The sequence below is a fragment of the Crinia signifera genome, chromosome 2, assembly GCF_055691185.1.
Source record: "Crinia signifera chromosome 2, ASM5569118v1, whole genome shotgun sequence".
In the NCBI taxonomy this organism is placed as follows: Eukaryota; Metazoa; Chordata; class Amphibia; order Anura; family Myobatrachidae; genus Crinia; species Crinia signifera.
In genome coordinates, this window is record NC_139218.1 from 222,858,981 (window position 1) to 222,878,948 (window position 19,968).

Here is a 19,968-nt window from a genome sequence, read left to right on the forward strand (position 1 = left end):
CTATATGCTCCCCAATCTTGCAATGCTTCAAACATTCACTGAAAATCCACCCTCCTGCATAACCTAGTACCGAGGCCACTTTCCCTACCTACCGCTTCATGTCCTCGCCATCCCTGTCATGCTCACTTCTTGCCTTTAGACCTACTTGCCTGCACCTCATGTCCCCCTACCTCTAGACTGTAAGCTCCTTGGAGCAGGGCCCTCTACCCTCCTGTTCTCACAGCCCTCTTCTTGCATTCAATTACAGCTCTCTTACTCACCTACCATCTATACCCGCATCTCTTCTCACTTATGTGTATTCATTTCTACCACTGACTACTTACCCCTGGTAGCATGCAGACTGCTCCTCTGCTTCCCTATATCTCAGCTGTATTGTGTACTACGAATTGTGCTGCTAATGCTTTTGTTCTTCAGTTACGGTTATGTTTAGTGCTGTGTACCCTGTATTGTTCTTATAAGTGCCCTATGTACAGTGCAGCGCCTTATAAATAAAATGTAATAATAATAACAACAATAATAATCAGTTAATTGCAAGGTGGACATGCACAATGAAAGTGGTTCAAACTGGGAAATAAGGGCGCAGGGTTATGGGGTCAAAGATCAAGTGTGGCTGGGCTAAGGGTAGAGAAGGGGCAGGAGAGGAGAGACACTTCAACCTGGCATTTACTGTGTACAACATACTAGTAATAAATTCAAAAGAGCTTGTTAGAAGCAATCAGATACAGTGAACTCATGTCAAACCTATGTACCAGCTGTACTACAATTAGATGGTCTGTGTTTCTGAGCTACTGTACACTTACCAGAAAATAATCCTTCTTCAGCTCCATGTTGGAATTGCCATCACTCCAGTCATATGCCAGCTCCTCCTCTTCCTTTTCATTCAGCCAGATAATATGTGCTGTGGCTCTAGACACAAACTCATGGAGGCTCTCCAAGTGACGTAAACGAAAATTAGAGGTTTCCTACAATGAACACCAACAACATTATGCTCTTGTATTCATGTTAATGACAGAAAAACGGTTGTCACAGAGCCCTTCCCAATTTAATACCATACTCCCATACAGCCACATGGTTGCACATTCTATGACAGTCTTACCCTTAGTTTGCAGTACTGCATTTCAAGCTTGTTTAAAGTTTCTCTATAGCTGCTGCGAAAATTTGGAGACATTTTAACCTGCCAGAAAAGAAAAGGGAGGAACATGCATCAGGAACATGCAGGGCAATCAACTGTAGGATTATCTGTCTTCAACAATGTAACCATAAAACTAAGTACATTTTTACATACACACACATATACATAGATGTCCTACTGCAGCTTTGCAGCGTATAGAAGCCTGCTGTAGTTAGGATCGCGGCATTCCATGTGCGACCGCATCACAGCCTGCTACCATTAGTGCCATGGGGGTCTATTTACCAAGATGGGAGTTATATTGAAGATGCAATTTTGCCCATAGCAACAAATCAGAATCTACTTCTTATTCATTTAGCACCTTCTAAAAAAATAAAAGAATCTGATTGGTTGTCTATAGCAACATCCCATCTTCAACAGAACTCCCATCTTAGTAAATAAATTCCAATGGAGAGGTGGGGTCATATGGCTCCCATTGAAGTGAATGGCATAGGAGTGTGGAGACACCCACTCCTCCGTATACCACGACTGATGTGCTGCAATGCAATACCAGAAGACACATCTGTATATGTTAAGGCAAACTGGATCTACTTAACAAAATAATATCTTAATATGTAATTATATATATATATATATATATATATATATATATATATATATATATATATATATATATATATATATATATATATATAACAGCAATAGCGTGGCACTCTGGATACTTTCTTGCAAATAAACGGCAGACACTGTAGTCAGTGTCTGCCGTTTATTTGCAAGAAAGTATCCAGAGTGCCACGCTATTGCTGTTACCTACCTATCCTCGCTTGGAAGTGGGGGCACCGGATCAAGTATCCTCCAGCTTACACACATATATATATAATATATATATTTCATATAGTCCAATATATTTAAGCACCTCATAGCTTCTAGCTTCACGCAAACTTGTGGCTAGCTCCTCCACACTGGAGTGGACTTGACGCTGATTTTCCAGCTGAGTTTCCACACTAGGAAGGTCACTGCCCCACTCTGCTCGCTCCAGTTTCAACTAATGTATTCAAAAGAAAAAAGTAAGATAGTAACAAGCCTTCTTGAACTTGCACGGATGCCACTGACACACCAATACCATTCAGATTATTTTCAGGCCAATAACTAACCTGCATTTCTTCCACCCAGGCAAGGAGCTCATACACAAATCTGAGGCTGCCCTCGTCTTCGGATGATGACAATGAAAGTAGTTCTGATCGACTCATTGGTTTTCTAAACCAAGAAGTGGAAGAAGTTGCTGAAGTGTGAAAGGTTTGTTGTTGAGATGTGTTCACAGACAAAGGGGTTTGCAGGTCTGTGTTGAGAAAGTTCCCTTTTCTGTATAGGTTTGAATATTCCAGCCTGAGTGTAAGAAGTTCATCTTGAATCCGTAGAACCCTAAAAAAATCAAAGCCAGTCATTTAAAAATCAAGTTGACTTTATTGAGCAAAGGCAACACTCACATGAAAATGGTAACAAACCCTTAAGGGTCATTATGAGGGGTATTTAGTCACAGACAATATTTCCTCTTGTTGGAAATATCATCTGTTTTTGAGAAGAATAGGTCGAATGTACCTATTCAATGTCCATTCCAATCTTCCAGAAACATTTTTAAAGTAAAAAGAGACGTGGATCGGCAAATCCACTTTTTTGGGGCAGAAACGGACACTAATTTCACAATTTAACGGCTGTTTCCCACAGTGCAGATCAGACTTTTAAAATGGTCAGATCTGCAGTGGCGAGTATTGGCCCAAAAAAAGCCGAGATTAAATAGGTCCTGGACGAAATTTCCAACTACAGACATTCCTCACGTAACAACCAGGTGCCGTTCCAATGACCCGGTTGTTAAGCGAATTGGTTGTTAAAAGAACCTATAGAAAACCCCTTAATACTACTGAGACACCGGCAGCTAAACAGGCTGGGCAGGTCGTAACTGTGAGAGCGTAGGCGGGCAGGTCGTAAATCAGAGCAGGTGGGGTCGTACGTCCAAGGAGTCACAGAACGGATGCTAAACGAAGGCCCGGGTCGTAAGTCCGGGTGGCCGATAAACAGGTAGGTTGTTAAGTGAGGAATGTCTGTACTAGAAATATTGTCCAGGACTGAGGGGATTATTCTGGTTCACTCCTTCTTGCAAATTCCTTCTTAGATGGACAAAACCATGTGCACTGCAGGGGGGCAGATGTAACATGTGCATAGAGAATTAGATTCGGGTGAGTTATTTATTTTCTGTGCAGGGAAAATACTGACTGCTTTATTTTTACACTGCAATATGGATATCAGTTTGAAGTAAAACTCCACCCAAACCAAACTCTCTCTGCACAACTAACATCTACAGTGCACATGTTTTGGCCATCTAAGAAGGAATTTGCCAGAAGGAGTGAACCAGAATAACCCCCTGAATACCTCCCTAAAATGAAGTTGAAGTACTATGTGTGCAGTGTGGTCACAGAACGCCTAACATTTACAGAATCCAGGCACACTAATTTCCCAAGTGATTATAGCTAATGTCACATGGACATTTCCAATTAGGTGCTAAATTTACAACGCAGGAAAAGCACCAGATTTTACAGCCCAAGCTATTAAAAATGTTGTCATTTTTCCCCATGCAGTAAACCATAGAATACACGACAGAAACCCATAAATTCTGTGTAAAATGCTGGAATCTAGGGGTTTTCCCACACTTTAAATCCAAGGTGGTGCATTTTAACTATCCCAATGTCACCAAGTGGTGTACATCTTATCTACATATAATTAAAACTAAGAATGCAGCAAGTCATAATTCAAGCAAATTGGAAATGTAGTAAAAATGTAATGAAGAATATATCACAATCACAGTATGGTAATTTACCATCCAGATTTAATTTCTTGTAATCCAAGAGCACATGGCTGTTCGGCCAAACCAATGTCCAACATCTGTGAGCTCATGGAAGCCAATAGGCCAAATAATGACACTATACCTGATAGCCAATTCTTCCACCTGGAAGTACTTCTCATCTCTCAGGATCTGAACATCTGCCTGTAGCTGGCAGAGGAGACTTTCACTCTCCTGCAGAAACTGCAGCACCTCACCCTCTTGCCGAGTTCTCTGGCCGCATTCAACATTAGCAGCATCCTGAAAGACACACATCTGTGTGAAAGGAAATTCTACCAATGGCAGATGTTTACATTGCTGTCTATTATATGTATCAGAACTACAGGTTTGAAAGCTTTTGAAGTGATAGAAACCTATTGACTTACACACATGAAACATTTATTGAGACATTGTAAAGGGCCTTGAGATACATATGTATTGTGTATTTGTTACAAATGCTATTGAATTCATATATATACATTGAGTGTATTTTTTATTTTTGGTACTTGTGTAGTTTCACGGCGCCAGCATGGTGCCGTGCGTCTGAGCCCCCTTGCGGGGCTCGCTTCGCTCGCCCACGCTGCGGGCTCGGTGGCTCGCTACGCTCGCCACGCTATCTAAAATCAACTCCATGCCAACATGGATAGTGGGGGTATGAACTATCCATGTTGGCATGGAGTTAAGTTAGTTTATTTTAGATAGTTGTGGCGAGCGTACAACCCGGAAGTAGCTGGTGCCGTGAAACTACACAAGTACCATTTTTTTTATTTAACGGATACAAATTTAATTCAATGCTGTGTAAAAAAAAATCTGTTTTATAGGTTGCATCAATTGCAAATATATATATATATATTTATATCTTAAAGGATAGCCTTTGAAACAAGGACATAACGAGTGGTGTCCTTGCTATTGTAAATCATTCAAAGACAGCGATTAATAGATATGTTCTACATAACTTAAAGCTATAAAGATAAAATGTATCTGCAATGTCTTAATTACCTACAATACATATAGCTCAAACAACCACCTTAATAGGGCATTTCCTCAATTTTTTTACTTTCTAGAACCAAAAACAACCATTTATCCTAATGCATACAGTGAGGGCCGTAACTAGAGTGGCGCAGTGTATGAAACGGCACACAGCGCTGCAGGGTAGGGGGCACTGTTGGGGCAACTGTTAATTATCTGATTTTATTACTGTAACTTTTAGATTCCCTTCTGATTGAAGCACAGCATCTCCTAACTTCCCCAGGCTCCCTCCCCCAACCCTTCCTTCGTTAATACCTACAGTATATATCATTCATGAACTTAAATTTGAGAGGGATAGATAGATATATTATTCTATTTCTGTCATAGGGCACTATACAGTCTTTGCACACAGTACATGTCCTGACAGAAGTACTGGCACACAGTGCAATTACTAAAAGTGACTTACGGACTGCAGTGTATTCCTTGCGAGCATTAGCTTCTCTTCACAGCTCAGACAGCCATTCTGAATCCTATTTGCAATGTGTAGGAGCAGATCGAGTCTGTAAGGTAAGAGAAAGCATGCATTGTACCCTAAACGATGACAAACAGAAATTTCCAAAAGGACCAAAGGAAAAACCCACCTCTCCACAGCTGGACGCAGAACTTTCTCCCTCTCCAGCATGGAAAGTATAAGCTTCCCCCACTGTTCCTCCACATCATTTGGGTGAAAAGACGGTGGGAGTTTGATGCGGCCAAATTCAATCCAGGTCTTATAAAAAATAAAGAACAGATAATTAAAGAACAATTCTATCTTGAGAGGGAGACACCAATGAGCAGACAGTTAAACATAAGACAAACACACCAAAGCTAAATAAGAGGAAAGGTCAGTGGATGTTGAAAAAGAAAATGAAACAAGTGAACAAATGTATTTCATTAACTTCTAAGTTCAAAAGTCTCCTCACACTGCCAACTTGCAAATTAAATCCCATACCCTCCAACATCACCCATTCCATTAGGTACAAAATGCTCTGTTCCTGGACTTCCCCGCCAGTGGCAGTTACAGAGGTGGGGCTCCAGCACAGTCCAAAATTCAAAGAGGGGGTCACATCAACTGCCAGTGAGTCCAGGACAGTGATGTTTGGAGTGGCATTAGGTGTGGCTCCCCTATTTGAATATTGGACTGTGCTTTACCTAATGCTGTGTACACACTTGTACAATCTGCATGAGATCCAGATGAGATTTTGACTACATAGTCAAAATCTCATCTGGATCTCATGCAGATTGTATGGGTTTTATCCCAAGCGATCCAGATGCGTTCAAGATGCGCGCTCCCATATCTCAGCCAGAAAGTCTTGGCTGCATAGACTATATAGTGCAGATCTGCCCATACACGTTACAATATTTGTATACAATATTGTATACAATATCGCATCTCATCGCATCTTGGTTTTGCGATGAGATCTAGTACAAAAAGTATGTGCAGCACATACTTTTTGTACTAGATCTCATTACAAAACAGAGATGCGATATTGTATACAATATTGTATGCAATAATTGTAACATGTATGGCACCTTAAATTGTATGCAGATAGTCTTAATTGTATGCAGATAGTCTAAATTGTAATCTCATCTGGATCTCATGCAGATTGTACAAGTGTGTACACAGCATAATGGAATGGGTCATGTTGGAGGGTATGAAATCCCACAATTTAAAACTGGCTTCGAAAACAATTTTTTTTTTTTATATACATGTGTAAAGCCACACTGTCGTTTCGGGATGATTCAGGAAGACATATTGGGTGTATGAATGCCTGATATGTGGGGGCCCAAGGCCACTTATACAGTTGCACGGTCAGCCCTGCTACATGGCCAACAGATAGATAACGACCGCAACATCTGTAATGAAGGAAGGAGTGCTACATTGATCCAACCATTATTACATCACTCTTTGTGTACCCAGTATGCAACAATGGGGCTAATGCAGAGCATACACCTCTTGGCAGAGCACATCTTGCATGTTCTCACAACATGCATGCCCCAGAGCCCCATGCACGCCAGTGTGGGTAGACAGGTATATGCAGCATTTAAAACTTACAAATGAAGAGACGTGACTAGGCTATAACTGGGTGTTCTCAAATGCACATAGATGGAAATAGAGGAAATGCAGAGTTTTTAGTGCACATAAGTCAGTTTCCAGGAAAGTGTTTTACACCTAGTACAGCCTGTTACAAGTGCATACTGAGGGCCTGATACAGAGATGGACTGAAATGCCATGCTGCTTATAGACAGCTTTAAATTTGCATATACTTTTAAATGAAACAACTTTTTACACGAGATGCCTCCTGCATGTTGCTGCGACCCCAGCATTGCAACCTACATTTTAACACAAATGGCCAGCTGATTATGCCTCAGCCATTCAGTTTATCAAAGGAAACAGGTCTCCAAGGCCTGGAAGTTTATGTGGAGGCATATAGACCCTTGGCTCTCCCCTTCTGGAAAATAGAAGGACCGCATGCCTTCCCCTGCCCCACAACAATACTGCCTGACAATCTATGGGTGACAATGAAAGGCCTGTTTCAGTGCTTTGTACACCTGCAGTTTCTGAATAATCGTGAATCTGCAAGTGCACCCTCTCCTAAGTTCATCTCTGTATCAGGCCCGGTGGCTGATGACAATTTTGCTAATTCAGCATGTATCACTAATTAGAGAATTCACTAATCGAGCGACTATCGAATGCGTACCACACACACATTGCATATGCACGAGGGGAATTAGCGACACAAAATGCATATGGATTGTAATCGTACACCACAGTTTGACTTACAGGAAGCCGGTGTTCGGGCCTGGACACCTGCCGTTTTCTGTGTGTGTCTGCAAAAATGCAGGATTACCCAGACATTTATGAGGGGGGCTGTGACGTCAGCAATGACCACTTCCACCCTGTCTTAGTCAAAAATTAGAGGAAGCCTTGGACTTACATTTGCACAGACAGTAAAGGTGCATACGCACGGGCATTTATCCCTGGCCATATGGTCGCTCAGCGACCATATGGCCAGCGGATGGACTGTGCACCGGCGATAAATCGCAGTGTGCGTGCTCCTGTTTTTAGCCCCCTTATGATCGCAAGCTCCTGCGACCAGCCAATTCCCTCTGCGGCTCCCCCGGCAGAGGTTCCCTTTCATCAGCGACCATCTCTGGTCGCTGATAAGGAGACACTCAGCAAAATATTGCTAGCAATATATCTCCACCGTGTGTACACAGCTTAAAATTCTTTCAGGCTGATTAGCGATCCAGTCACATTGCACTTGCAATTTAGCTAAGGGCGGTTATTTTCTCTGTCTGGGGGCTTACACCTCACAGTCCATTGCAAATTCTCACATTAGCAAGCTATGCTGAATTAGCCCCACTTAGATATATCAAATCAACTGTACAGATAGGCAGAGGGTCCACTGCTAAATGCATACAGCTCTGTATTTGAGCATATAGATAGACATACAATTTCAAGCATAAACTTCCAGCCCAATGACTTCTGCTATTAATATTATTATTATTGTTTTGTTGCTTTTTCAATCAGATTTTGAATAAATTATTTTTAGCCAATAGCGCAGTGAATGGGGACCTTTGATTTATACATTTAATAGAAGAAAATGATGCAAGAACAAAAAGACACATGGGGGATTCAATTATTACGTGCACCATTTCAGTTCAAACCATGGCTTAACCTGACCATAATTAGCACATTGAGGGGCAGATTTATTAAGCTCGGTGAAGTGACAAACTGTCTGGTTTTTATCACCGTCCAATCAGCTCCTACCTGTGAAGCTACAGGCTTGGTTTGAAAAATGACAGGTAAGAGCTGATTGGCCGGTGATAAAAACCAGACAGTTTATCACTTCACCGAGCTTAATAAATTTCCCCCTCAGTGCTATATCCACCAATGATTGTATATTACGCTACGATCTTCCATGACTTTAGATGGAAGACTGGGCAGCAATAACAACTGAATCCCTCCTTACTGACATTAAATTAGAGAAGAAGTGGAAAAAACTATAATAGATACAAAAGTTGCTATTTCCATAACCAAATGCAATTATATACCTGTAGCATCTGATACAACTTCTGTATCTGGGCCTTTTCTTGTTCTTTTGCTGGGATTTCAGTTTCTTTTACATGTACATATTGATTATAAAGTGCCTAGAAGAGGAGAAAAACACTGATAAATGTGTACTGGGCATTTAGCAATCCCTCTGTTATACACTGGGCATTCTCAGACATTGTACCTTCAACTCCACAGGGTTTTGTGGAAAGGATTTGTCGGACATCAGAAGTACATGTTGCCGGATCCACTGTGTAAGTGACATTACACTCTCCTGGTACTCCAGCCAGCGGGAATCTACTTCCTGCAGGAAGAGCCCAGAATAAGGGGGTCGGCCTATTTCACTTACCCCTTGGCACAGCTGCAATTGTACGCAACAAAAAACTTACAGTGGCACTGATCCCATCTCCTCCTTCAGGGACTTTGGGGAAGGCATCATATATAGAAGACACATATGTGATCACAGACTTTTCATCAGGAGAATCCACATCCACATCTGGGAGGGGCAGCCAAACAAAAACATAAGTGCACCAGCTACTTCATAAAAACAAAACACTTTGCAAAGGAGCTGCCAATAAAATTGTACAAACCTTCAGCGTCTAATAACCTGGTGACACCCAGATTCTCAGCTATTTCAAACGCCTGCTCTAGGTTTTCTCGATTACTCTGAATTTCCACCTTCTGCAGGTCTACCAGATCAGGTCTGCAGGTAGAACCACAGTGCTTTAGAACTCCTCTTTGTGATTTACACCACGCAATAGCAAGGCCTCAATATTTACCTACCTGTACCGGTGTATAAGGGCATTAAACATCTTGCCGTCACTCCAGCAAGAGGTGAAATTGGTGCATTTCACCCCGATGTACCCAGCTGTCACCTTCTGCGTCCATAGGAGCAGCTTCTCCTTGGCAGACATATCTCCCGATTCCCCACTGACATAAATATCTGAGATCTGCAGACAGAGAGAGGACAATCTTTATCACTTGTAACATTGCTTTATGAATGCAGTGTGAGGTTTCACACTAGATGCTTGCTCTGCATATCTGTTCAAACAATATTACCAACAAGCAGAGGCTGCAAGAAATTTGATTTGCTATTACCGTCACAAACACATTTGGAAATGCTTAGAATTCAACAAGCCCTTCTGATGAACCAACATCAGCCCTCCTACAGTATGCTGCTTAAGAACATGTATTAGAAACGAGACATGATATGCAGTCCAAGGAGAATAAGACTAATAGGAGGGGGCTCTGTCTCTAGTATCCCACCTGCTGTGACTGTGATAAAGGGACACTGCAGTATACTAAGGAAGGCACCCGGGACTGTGTGGAAAGTACGGTTCATCTCTTACTGTTTTAGCTTTTCCTGGAAAGGACAATCCAAGGTTAGTTTCTTCACAAGAGCTGTTCCAAGTGCCAAAAGCATTTTCCAGGCCTCTGTCCCTAATAGGCAGCAGTACTGCTCGGCTGTTACCGGCTCGATCAAATGCCACCATGGTGCTGACCGATCCCTGCTTGCTGTCTGCTGGGTTTTCCACTATGCGAGCAATGACTGTGGTCCCTGCTGGTGGAGATTCTGGAGTAGTTATGGGATTCAGCAGCAGAGCTCTATGCACCATGCCATGCACTGTCTCTCTCACCTGGAGCACTCTTCCTTCCTCTGCAGGAATACACTCGGTGCTTCCAGGATCTTCAATTGCTGCACACGTATTGCTAGGCATATCCGAAATCTTCTCTCTTTCATCCTTGCTTGGTAAAGGCTGATCTTGTTCTGCTTCCTGATCTTTTTTCTTCCTCCTAAAACGTCTCTTTTTCTTTCCAGAATGGGGTTCCTTCCCTCTCCCTGGTCTTGCCTCCTTGGGCTTCCGCACACAGCTGACAGAATTCCCCATGTCTCCGGTGCATTTATGCAGCACAGCCGACACAGACATGCAGAAGAGAAAAGGATCCACACCTCAAAGCAGCAGCTTCCAGTTGCAATGTAGACATGTCACCAGGGAAGGACCACACATCCTCCCCTCTCATCCAGCAATTGATGCTTGCCTCAGACAGACATCTTACAGACCGAGACATCTCCCTGCATCTCTCTGCAGTGCTCAGATCACAGGCACCTTACACCAAACCTTCAGCTCATTGGATGCAGAATTGTCTGTATTAGTGAGGTTTGGTAACTCCACCCAGCATGGGTGGGGGAGAGAGTGCTCATGAGGGAGGGGGAGCAGTCACAACTGTGTAATAAAAGGAGTCAGAGAAGCTAAGTGTAGCTTATACAAAGGAAATAATATGCACTTCCTGCAACATCCATTCTGAAGGGGCCAATCATATTCTGAGTGATTATGTAGACATATAATCAATACAATATACATTATACAGCTTGTCAATATATATTTGAAAAAGGTAATCACACAGTTGTATTCTTGTTTCTTTGTACAGGTAGCTTAAGTAAATGCATCATTAAGTTACACAATGCATTTGGATTAAATTTCACATTTTGGTTATCATTTGTTTAAAATTGTGTTATATCAGGTGCAATTTTTGTTCTGCTTATGTACAGCCAATCAGATGTTGATCTACATTAGCGTTCTCCCACAAATGGGATGTGGGTAGACTGTTTATTCCACCCTTCCGTAGATACTCTATGAAATAAGAATACATTCCCTTGCCTATATTAAACAATGGGACACAGTAAATCACACAATGCAGCTGGAAGGAGCTGGACAGCTCTACTAGGTTAGGGAGAAGCTAGATCTGGCCCAGTACAGCCCTGGTGAGTTCGCCATACACAGTGTGCGGAAAGACATGAGACCTTCTCACACACTGCCTGCCCTGTTATACTCCAGCACACTACTTGTCTGATTTGGGCATTTCAATTATCCATATAATGTCTTCCCTGTATACATTTCATCATTCTGCGTATCATTTTGGGATGCAGGCGTTCACAATACTAGCACCGGCATCCCAACTTCCTCTCCCCTTACGGTACACTGTATATTACAGAATTCTCCCTTCTTCACAATATGGGGCTCATGTACAGCTGAATGCAATGTACACCAAAACTATTAGCATAAAATATGTAAAAATATGCAATCTGCATAAGAAGCATTGCTGCTGGTAATCCAAGATGTGCAGATTACAGAAAATGTGTATTTATGTTCAAATCATATCATATGCAAGCAGCGTATCACTGAAATGCATTAGAGTGGGGATTTCCCATGGTCTGATATAGATACATGTGGCTGCTCCCACCTTACATGGTAAGGTGCTTATTGTACTTGTGCTACTCCAGCTCATCACTCCCCTACACATGTAGAGAGAGGCGCAGTAAGGGCATGTGTCTCAGCCTGCCTGCATACAGACGGAAATGTCTGCGTTTTAACTGCAAACACTAATTACAGAAAGTTTCTGTATTGGCATTAAAGCCAATTATTAACAAGCCTTTAAGTGTGTTCCCTATATGATAAACACTGTTCATCCAGATTAGGACCTACTCTTTACAATGCTATTTTCCATTGTCTACCGATTTACCATGCTTTAATCTGTACCCTATCCTCCTAAGAATATGGAACCTGATTCTGGTTCACTTGCAAAAGCAAATTCTCTCTCTAGTGGAAAAAACCATGCTGCACTGCAGGTGGGGCAGATGTAACATGTGCAGAGAGAGTTATAGTGGGTACACACTGTTCAATGGGGATTTTGATTCGATATGCCGTTCAATTAGATCTGGCATTTGATTGGATTTCTACTATATAGGGATGTATTCAATGCAGGCTGCGAGCGGGCTTTGTACGGCCCCTTGCGTCCTCAATTTTTAGCAAAAATCCTTGCCGTCATGTAGCCTCACCTTGCAACTTACAGGACATAAAGGATCTGCTGCTAACATATTGGTGCCAGATACCGCCAGATACCGCAGGACCACTTCAGGGGTCTTGTGGAGTATATGCCTCAATGGGGCAGATATGTTTTGCCAGCAGGAGGGGGACCTTCACAATATTAGGCAGGTGATGTAATGCTATGGCTGATGGGTGTAATGTGGTGTCTCACACCTTTCTATAAATCTTTTGTCAATGATTATTGGTTAGCTAATGTTATGTGGCTCTCTCATTCCCCTTTGAAAGCAGCATCCTCAGCCCTAATCTTCTAGGGAGAGATGTACTAAGCCTTGAAAAATGATAAAATGGAGAGTGATAAACCACCAACCAATCAGCTCGTAACTGCCATTTTTCAAACTCAGCCTGTGACATGGCAGTTAGGTGCTGATTGGCTGGTGGTTTATCACCTTTTAAGCTTACTACATCTGGCCCACTATCTTGCATGTAGCTGCTCCCAGTGTAACAAGTGACATGGAGGAACAGCAGCTTCATATGCAAGCAGGAAACCCTCTGTTCAGGAGAAATGAAACATTGGATGAGTAACAAATTACTCACTCCTGCTTCAGATGCCCCAGCAAGAGCAGTTTTGGCAACAGGAAGGGGACTTACACAATATTAATGTTATGGCTGATATAGGTTTATGTATGGTGTGCTTCTAGAGTAGTCAGCTAGTAAAAAGTCAAATTATTGAAATGGCTCAAAAGAAAAATTCATTTGGGAATATTACAGAACATAAATAAAGCATTTGCAGCTATTTTAAGCATGTTTGTACCAGCACTATGGACAGAAACCAATCAAATCCAACAGAAAACCTCATACAATGCAACTTAAATTATACATTCATTTGCTATATGATGCGAAGTATAAAACATGAATCGATAATGACATGCAGCCCATTAGGAAGGGTTAATCTGGGCACATGCACTACTAGAAGTATTCCAAAATGACCACAGTATCAAATAATGAAATCAGACTCATTGTCAAGAAGTAACGCACCATCTTCTAATCACATCCATGTTCATGTTTTTTTTAGATCACTGGCCTCACATACGAACATCATCTTAACACCAAATACAGCTTATTGATGTGACAAGTAAATCTATACATATTTTACATGTGTTTAAATATAATTGAGTCTTAGTTCATTTTAATGGAAAACATGGGAGGTTTTTTAAAGAGGCAGTCATTTACAAGGCATAGTACATGCAGACCATTTGTTTCAATGGTAGTACAGGTTAAGTATCCCTTATCCGAATTATTCAGAAAAAAACATACCGTACATTCCACAAAGTTACATTTTTGGACATGATATGTAACTGGCACTATATATATATGTGCAAGACATTGATTGCTTGGCATTCAAAGTCAGTGTCTGAGATAGAACACAAATCTTGTTTAACCTCTTCAGTGCCAATCCCGAGAATTTTCCGGGCTGTGCCTCAGTGCCCAGTCTGGCAAGCCCGGAAAATTCTCGGGATTGCCACTGTTTGGAGTCGGGCAGCGCTGCTGAGTTCACTCTAATCTCCGTCAGCGTCGCGCTGCCCGGCTACCTCCCCTCTGCGGCGTCGCCTCCTCCTCCATCCTCCTCCCCCCTCCCCTCCGGGTTTTCAATAGAAGTCCCCGGCGCCGGCTTATGACAAGCCGGCTGCCGGGGACAGCGATGCGGTGGGGGGGGCGCAGGTCCGGGCAGCCGCTGATTGACAGTTCAGCGGCGCTGCCCGGACCCAGGGGGGTAGTGGTGGTTTTTTTTTAAAGGGAGCGCTCCCCATAAAAAACTCGCCCAGTGGGGAGCGCTCCCCCCCCAAAAAAAAACACCACTGAAGGGGTTAATGTTTTGAAACCTTGTTTTATGCACAAATAAAATATATTTCATGTGGTTGATTTTTTTTACAGCATAAAGGCAAGATACATCATTAAAATATTAAAATATTCTGAAATACGGAATAATCTGTTATCCAAAATTCTTCTTGTCCCAAGTATTTTGGATAAGGGATACTTAACCTGTAACACTTTTTAAAAAATACAATCTTACCAAAACAATGGCCCTTATTCTGATCGGTGCGGGCCGATCAGAATATGCGGCCGCAACCGTGCAGGCGAATCCCCGCCTTCCATACGGATCGCCACCTGCCGTCCGTACGCGGATATGTGGCGATCCGCATGAAATTGGACGGGGATACGTCTCCTCCGTCTTGGGAGCTGCCCCTGCATTCGATGGTCGCCGAACATCGAATGCAGGGCCGCACGCTCCACCAGGTCCCGCAACACAAGACCACACGGACACTTGTCCGTGTGAAATCATGTATGGGGGCGGGCAGCTGACATCCGGCGATGTCAGATGCCCGCCCCGTACCCACGCGTCACGGCCTCATTACCATGCATACGCCCCGCGTTTGCATGGGAACGCCCATGAAACGGGGGGCGTATGCATAGGGTAATGAGGCTAAGTAGCCCCTCACGCCCCTCTACGCCCCCTGTGCGGCGTATAAAGAATCCATGCGGCGAAATCGCCTGCACATGCGCAGAGTGACCTCTGCACATGCGCAGACGATAAACATCGGCGGCCCGTACGCAAGCGGGAATATCCGCACCGATCAGAATAAGGGCCAATGTGCCATGGATGGACGGCCAGGCTCCGCCTCAGCATTGCAGGTTGTCCAGGCAGGAAAACCTAGAAACTAGGTATTCCCTCCCATAATTACCCTCTACTTGCTCAGTGAACATCACACTAAATTATGTGTGCCATCAAATATGTATATGAATGGGGCCAAAAACAGACACCTCAAGCATAGAAATGCTAATCATCATTTTTATCCTGTATGTATTCTGGTTTGTCAGACCTGGAAAGCATTCATACCTATATACTGAAGTAAATCTATTTACTAATAAACCGCTATAAAAACACAGTTTTTCAATGCCATAAGATAAAAGGAGGAGTAGTAAGCTCACAATGACCTTAAAGCACACTAGTCCAAGCAATAATAGAGAAATCAGTCCACCTACGATGACATAAGGTAAAACTATAGGGAGTTTATTTACTACAGGCTGATTTTCATAAATATTTTAATTGATTTGATTAAATAAAAATCGATCTGAAATTGATGCTGAATTACAGGGGCTGAGACACACATTTAGGGGGGTATTCAATTCCTGCCCCTATTTTTAAAGGGGGGAAATAACAGTGGGCGCCTATTCAATGCCGTCTTTCCCGACAGCATTGAAGCGGCATCTCGTCAGAACGGACTCGACTTTAGGATGGGGTGCAGTGGCCTGTGACCACACACTCTATTAAATACAAACACAGGGGGCCCAGCACTCACTACAACAAATATATATACATATCCCTACTGTACTTATATGTTAGTTGGGCGCCCAACTAAGCTATTTGCTTAGTTTTTTGTGTCCGCTCGCCACACTATAAAATCAACTCCATGCCGACATGGATAGTGTGGGTATGAGCGTACTAACTATAGAAAAATAAAATTTGATGGAAGATAAGAACCACTTGGCCCATCTAGTCTGCCCCTATAGTGGGCGCCCAACTAACATATCATTACCCTCCCTACATGTATATAAAAGAAAGCCACTGGGCATAACACAACCAATGTACTGTATTGTACAGGTGGACATTCATGGATAGAGAAGTAACTTCTACTTATTTATAGTCCGCCTCCTTCACTGATGGCACTTACATGTTATACGGCACACATTGCATTACCAGGCCTGGCCACTAGAGAACAATAACTTATTTACATCTGCGCCCAAACTTTTCCATTCATAATTTCTGCCATTATTGAGCATATTTCAAAAGAGAAGACTACTGCAACATATTGATGTGCAAGACTCTTACCTGAAAGTGAAGGATTATGGTCCATATCAGTCCAAGGGTCAGCTTTGGGTTGCCATCAGTAATATCATCATTTCGGATATTCACCAATTTCACCTACACATAAATTAGAAATTTGTCACGGTACTCTCATCCAATCATGATGTGACTGTTCATACATCATGAAGGGAATGTTTCAGTCTATCAGATACTCTAATGCTTTACCTGGCGTTGCTTGAGGTAATCCAGAGCAATCTGCACATTTTGCAGGCGATGGAAACGCATCCGGCCCTTCTCTCTGGGCTGCAAAACAAGGAGGTCATTCCAATAAAACTTGAAATAATGGGTAAATAGATAGTTAGTGTCATGTTATGGAAACCAGAGAGTCAGAATAATTACTAGAGGAAGTTAGAGGGGAAAAAAGGTAAAGTTTTGCAGAAAAGTAAAAAAATGGTGAAAGAGAAACAAAGTCAGAACAATGAGAAAAGATGAGAATGAAAGAAAAACCAAGGAGGAAACCAAGGATTCTTAAGTGGACATTGAATAGCAGATGCGGAAAAGCGTTTATTGGGGTTTAAATTACTAAAATGGGAGTTCAATTGAAGATAGGATATTGCTCATAGCAACCAATCAGAGTCTACTACTTATTTATTTAGAACCTTCTATAAGATAATATATTGGATGTTGCTATAGGCAACCAATCAGATTCCATCTTCAATACAACTCCCACCCTAGTACATTTACCCCATTGAGAGGTTAGAAAGAAGTGGATTTAAAGGCAAATATGCAAAGAAGAGACTGGTGAAAACAATACAAATAAGTGGAGTGTGGCGGTTAGGAGAACCCTCGTACCCTTGTCTTTTCCTGCAGTACAAGGCAGTAAGCCATTGCAACTCACCCCATGCAGTGAGTGAGGGAAGGAGGTGACGTGCATAAGCACGTGTATATGATTACAGAACTCCCCTCATGCTCATGCTAATATCACAGCACACATCCCTTCATCCTCCCACACTGTGCCCACAGACAGATAACCCAGTGCTGGGTTCCTTCCCCACACTGGATAATCTGACCGAGTGACAGCTCTAGTGACATACAGCATCGTCAGGGTTGTCCTCTGACTCCTCTCTCATCAACAGGCGGCGGGATGGCATACGGGAGAGTCGCAGGCCCCGAGGAGCCTCAGGGTCCTTGTTCTAATGGACATGGCAATGAGACTGTGAGGGAAAAAGGAACATTTCTATGGTAGCATACACAGAAATAAATAAAGTAAATACTTACTAGTCTGACACCAGACAGGACCTCCAGAAGGGAAATGAGATTGTGTCCATCCCGCAGATCCTCATACAAATCATTGATGTGTTTGCGAACCTATTTACAACATGATATAAAACCAATGAGAGATGGTACCAAAACTGACCATAGACTGCAAAACAGTGTGGCAAACACGGAGAAAGAGGAATGCCTCCTTACGCTGCAAGAAGTATGGTCTGGAGGAGCGCACAGGTTCAAACTATCCTGACTGCTCTACAGAAGTACGATTATCATTCAGGCTCATAAACTGAGCTATATTCGTTCAGAACAGTTGATCTGAATGATCAGTGTATGGCCAGCTTAAAGGGGCCTACACACACAGTGACAATGCTGGGCGTTCTAAGCGATGCTAGATCCCTCAGCAATGTGCCAGCGCTGTGTACTGAGCAATCTGTCAGGGCCAGTGTTCTCTATTGAGAACACAGCCCTGCCTGGTGATTAGAAATGAATATCTAGCATGCTGGAAATTAATCACCGGGGCGATAGAGACACGCGGGGCCTCACATTGCTATCGCTATGTCCCTACACATGGGGCGATGTAGGGGCATTTTCCGAGCAACGTAGTTAAATTAATTAACATCGCTCAGAAAATCGCCTGACTGTTAAGAAGGAGAGAATGTAACCATGAGACCACCAGGGCAGGTATTCGGTTAATGAAAGAACAGGGACAAATTGTACAAGTTAAAAAATGGGCTATTAATATGTAGTACAGCATTACGAAGCATAGAACTATAAACAAACAAGAAATAAGCAAATAAATCATAAACTATTCAAAGGTCCTGGTGTACAGAAACAAGAAAATATACTAGCATAGAAAAAAAAAAAGAATATAAAAATAAGAGAAAAGTCAGCAGAATTAAACGCTTAAAACTTAAAAATCAACATGAATAGATAGGATACCAAGCAATGCATTACTAGACTAAAATAAAAAACTGCGCTGAAACAATTACTATCGCCATATAAAAAAACTATTACTATAGATTGGTGTTACCTTGATGAGATGTTTGTTGACCCATTTTGTGAATGTTTTCTTCTGCACTCGGTCTCGCTCATCTGAAGAAATGAAGAGAAAAAAAAGTTACACAAGATCACAAAAATTAATCCTTTTGCATAAAGACAGGTGGCCATGACCTCTCACCCTGGAGAGAGCCCCCCTCCCCTTCACAGGAAAGAGATTATCATAATCCAGAAAACCGCCTTGTGCAGTCCGTTCACTGCCAGGATTACCAAACAGCCTCAATAATCCAAAGTCACAGTTTGTGTTAGGACGCAAAGATGTGCAGTACCAAGTGGGGGCTTGGGGAGTGTAGGACTAGATTCAACACTTAAATCAGGAATGGCACACTGTTACACAGACAACCTTCATTAGCAAGCTGAGACCTCGCACCATCATCGTGTCACATGTACACCTAACTACATCCTGAGGATATGAACACAGCTAACGGATTATTGCTAAATATACTGAGGTCTAAGCATGCAGGGGGAAGTGAAACAGGCAGATCTCAGTGCAAAAAGAGAATACACCCCATCCCCAACTCTTCAGAAGTCATACTGACCCATGCAACACATCAGGCACACCAAGTGGGAACTGGACAGTCTCTGTTCCCCGATATGCTTCATGTCAGACTTTTGCTGCACCTTGCTCTCATTTAAGGGGACAGTCATCACATCATCCAGCAGCAGCTCTTCTATGCCAAGCTCCTCCCACATCCTGAACGGAGCCCCCACGTGAGGTCTTGATATAGGGTGCAGAAAGGGCACTCCTAGCCAAGGGGATAGGTGTTTTCCCTATGCGAGTTGTCTTTTTCCAAGTCAGACAGCTGTTCCAGCCTGCAGCCACCTGAACTTCACATCATCTTCAGGTATGCGCCCGCCTCTTCCCCATCTGAGACATAC

General features: G+C 42.6%; 1 protein-coding gene across 19 annotated transcripts in view; it reads right to left on the bottom strand.

Annotated features, from left to right (window-relative positions):
* The window catches only part of MACF1 (microtubule actin crosslinking factor 1), a 237,812-nt gene that overhangs the window by 149,051 nt on the left and 68,793 nt on the right, over positions 1-19,968 (bottom strand). For 9 of the 19 annotated variants that reach the window (XM_083173834.1, XM_083173839.1, XM_083173838.1 and 6 more), the window contains 16 exons: positions 19,064-19,125; positions 18,040-18,129; positions 16,987-17,064; positions 16,786-16,878; positions 9,853-10,019; positions 9,660-9,772; positions 9,459-9,565; positions 9,254-9,373; positions 9,072-9,167; positions 5,615-5,742; positions 5,440-5,533; positions 4,111-4,265; positions 2,284-2,551; positions 2,046-2,174; positions 1,097-1,174; positions 801-962 (listed from right to left, as the gene is read on the bottom strand). In XM_083173834.1, the coding sequence (XP_083029960.1) occupies positions 801-962; positions 1,097-1,174; positions 2,046-2,174; positions 2,284-2,551; positions 4,111-4,265; positions 5,440-5,533; positions 5,615-5,742; positions 9,072-9,167; positions 9,254-9,373; positions 9,459-9,565; positions 9,660-9,772; positions 9,853-10,019; positions 16,786-16,878; positions 16,987-17,064; positions 18,040-18,129; positions 19,064-19,125 (1,940 nt within the window). Of the gene's footprint in view, positions 1-800; positions 963-1,096; positions 1,175-2,045; positions 2,175-2,283; positions 2,552-4,110; positions 4,266-5,439; positions 5,534-5,614; positions 5,743-9,071; positions 9,168-9,253; positions 9,374-9,458; positions 9,566-9,659; positions 9,773-9,852; positions 10,020-10,418; positions 11,172-16,785; positions 16,879-16,986; positions 17,065-18,039; positions 18,130-19,063; positions 19,126-19,968 lie in introns of those variants that run through there. The other 10 variants (XM_083173823.1, XM_083173831.1, XM_083173830.1 and 7 more) reach the window with 2 other exon arrangements.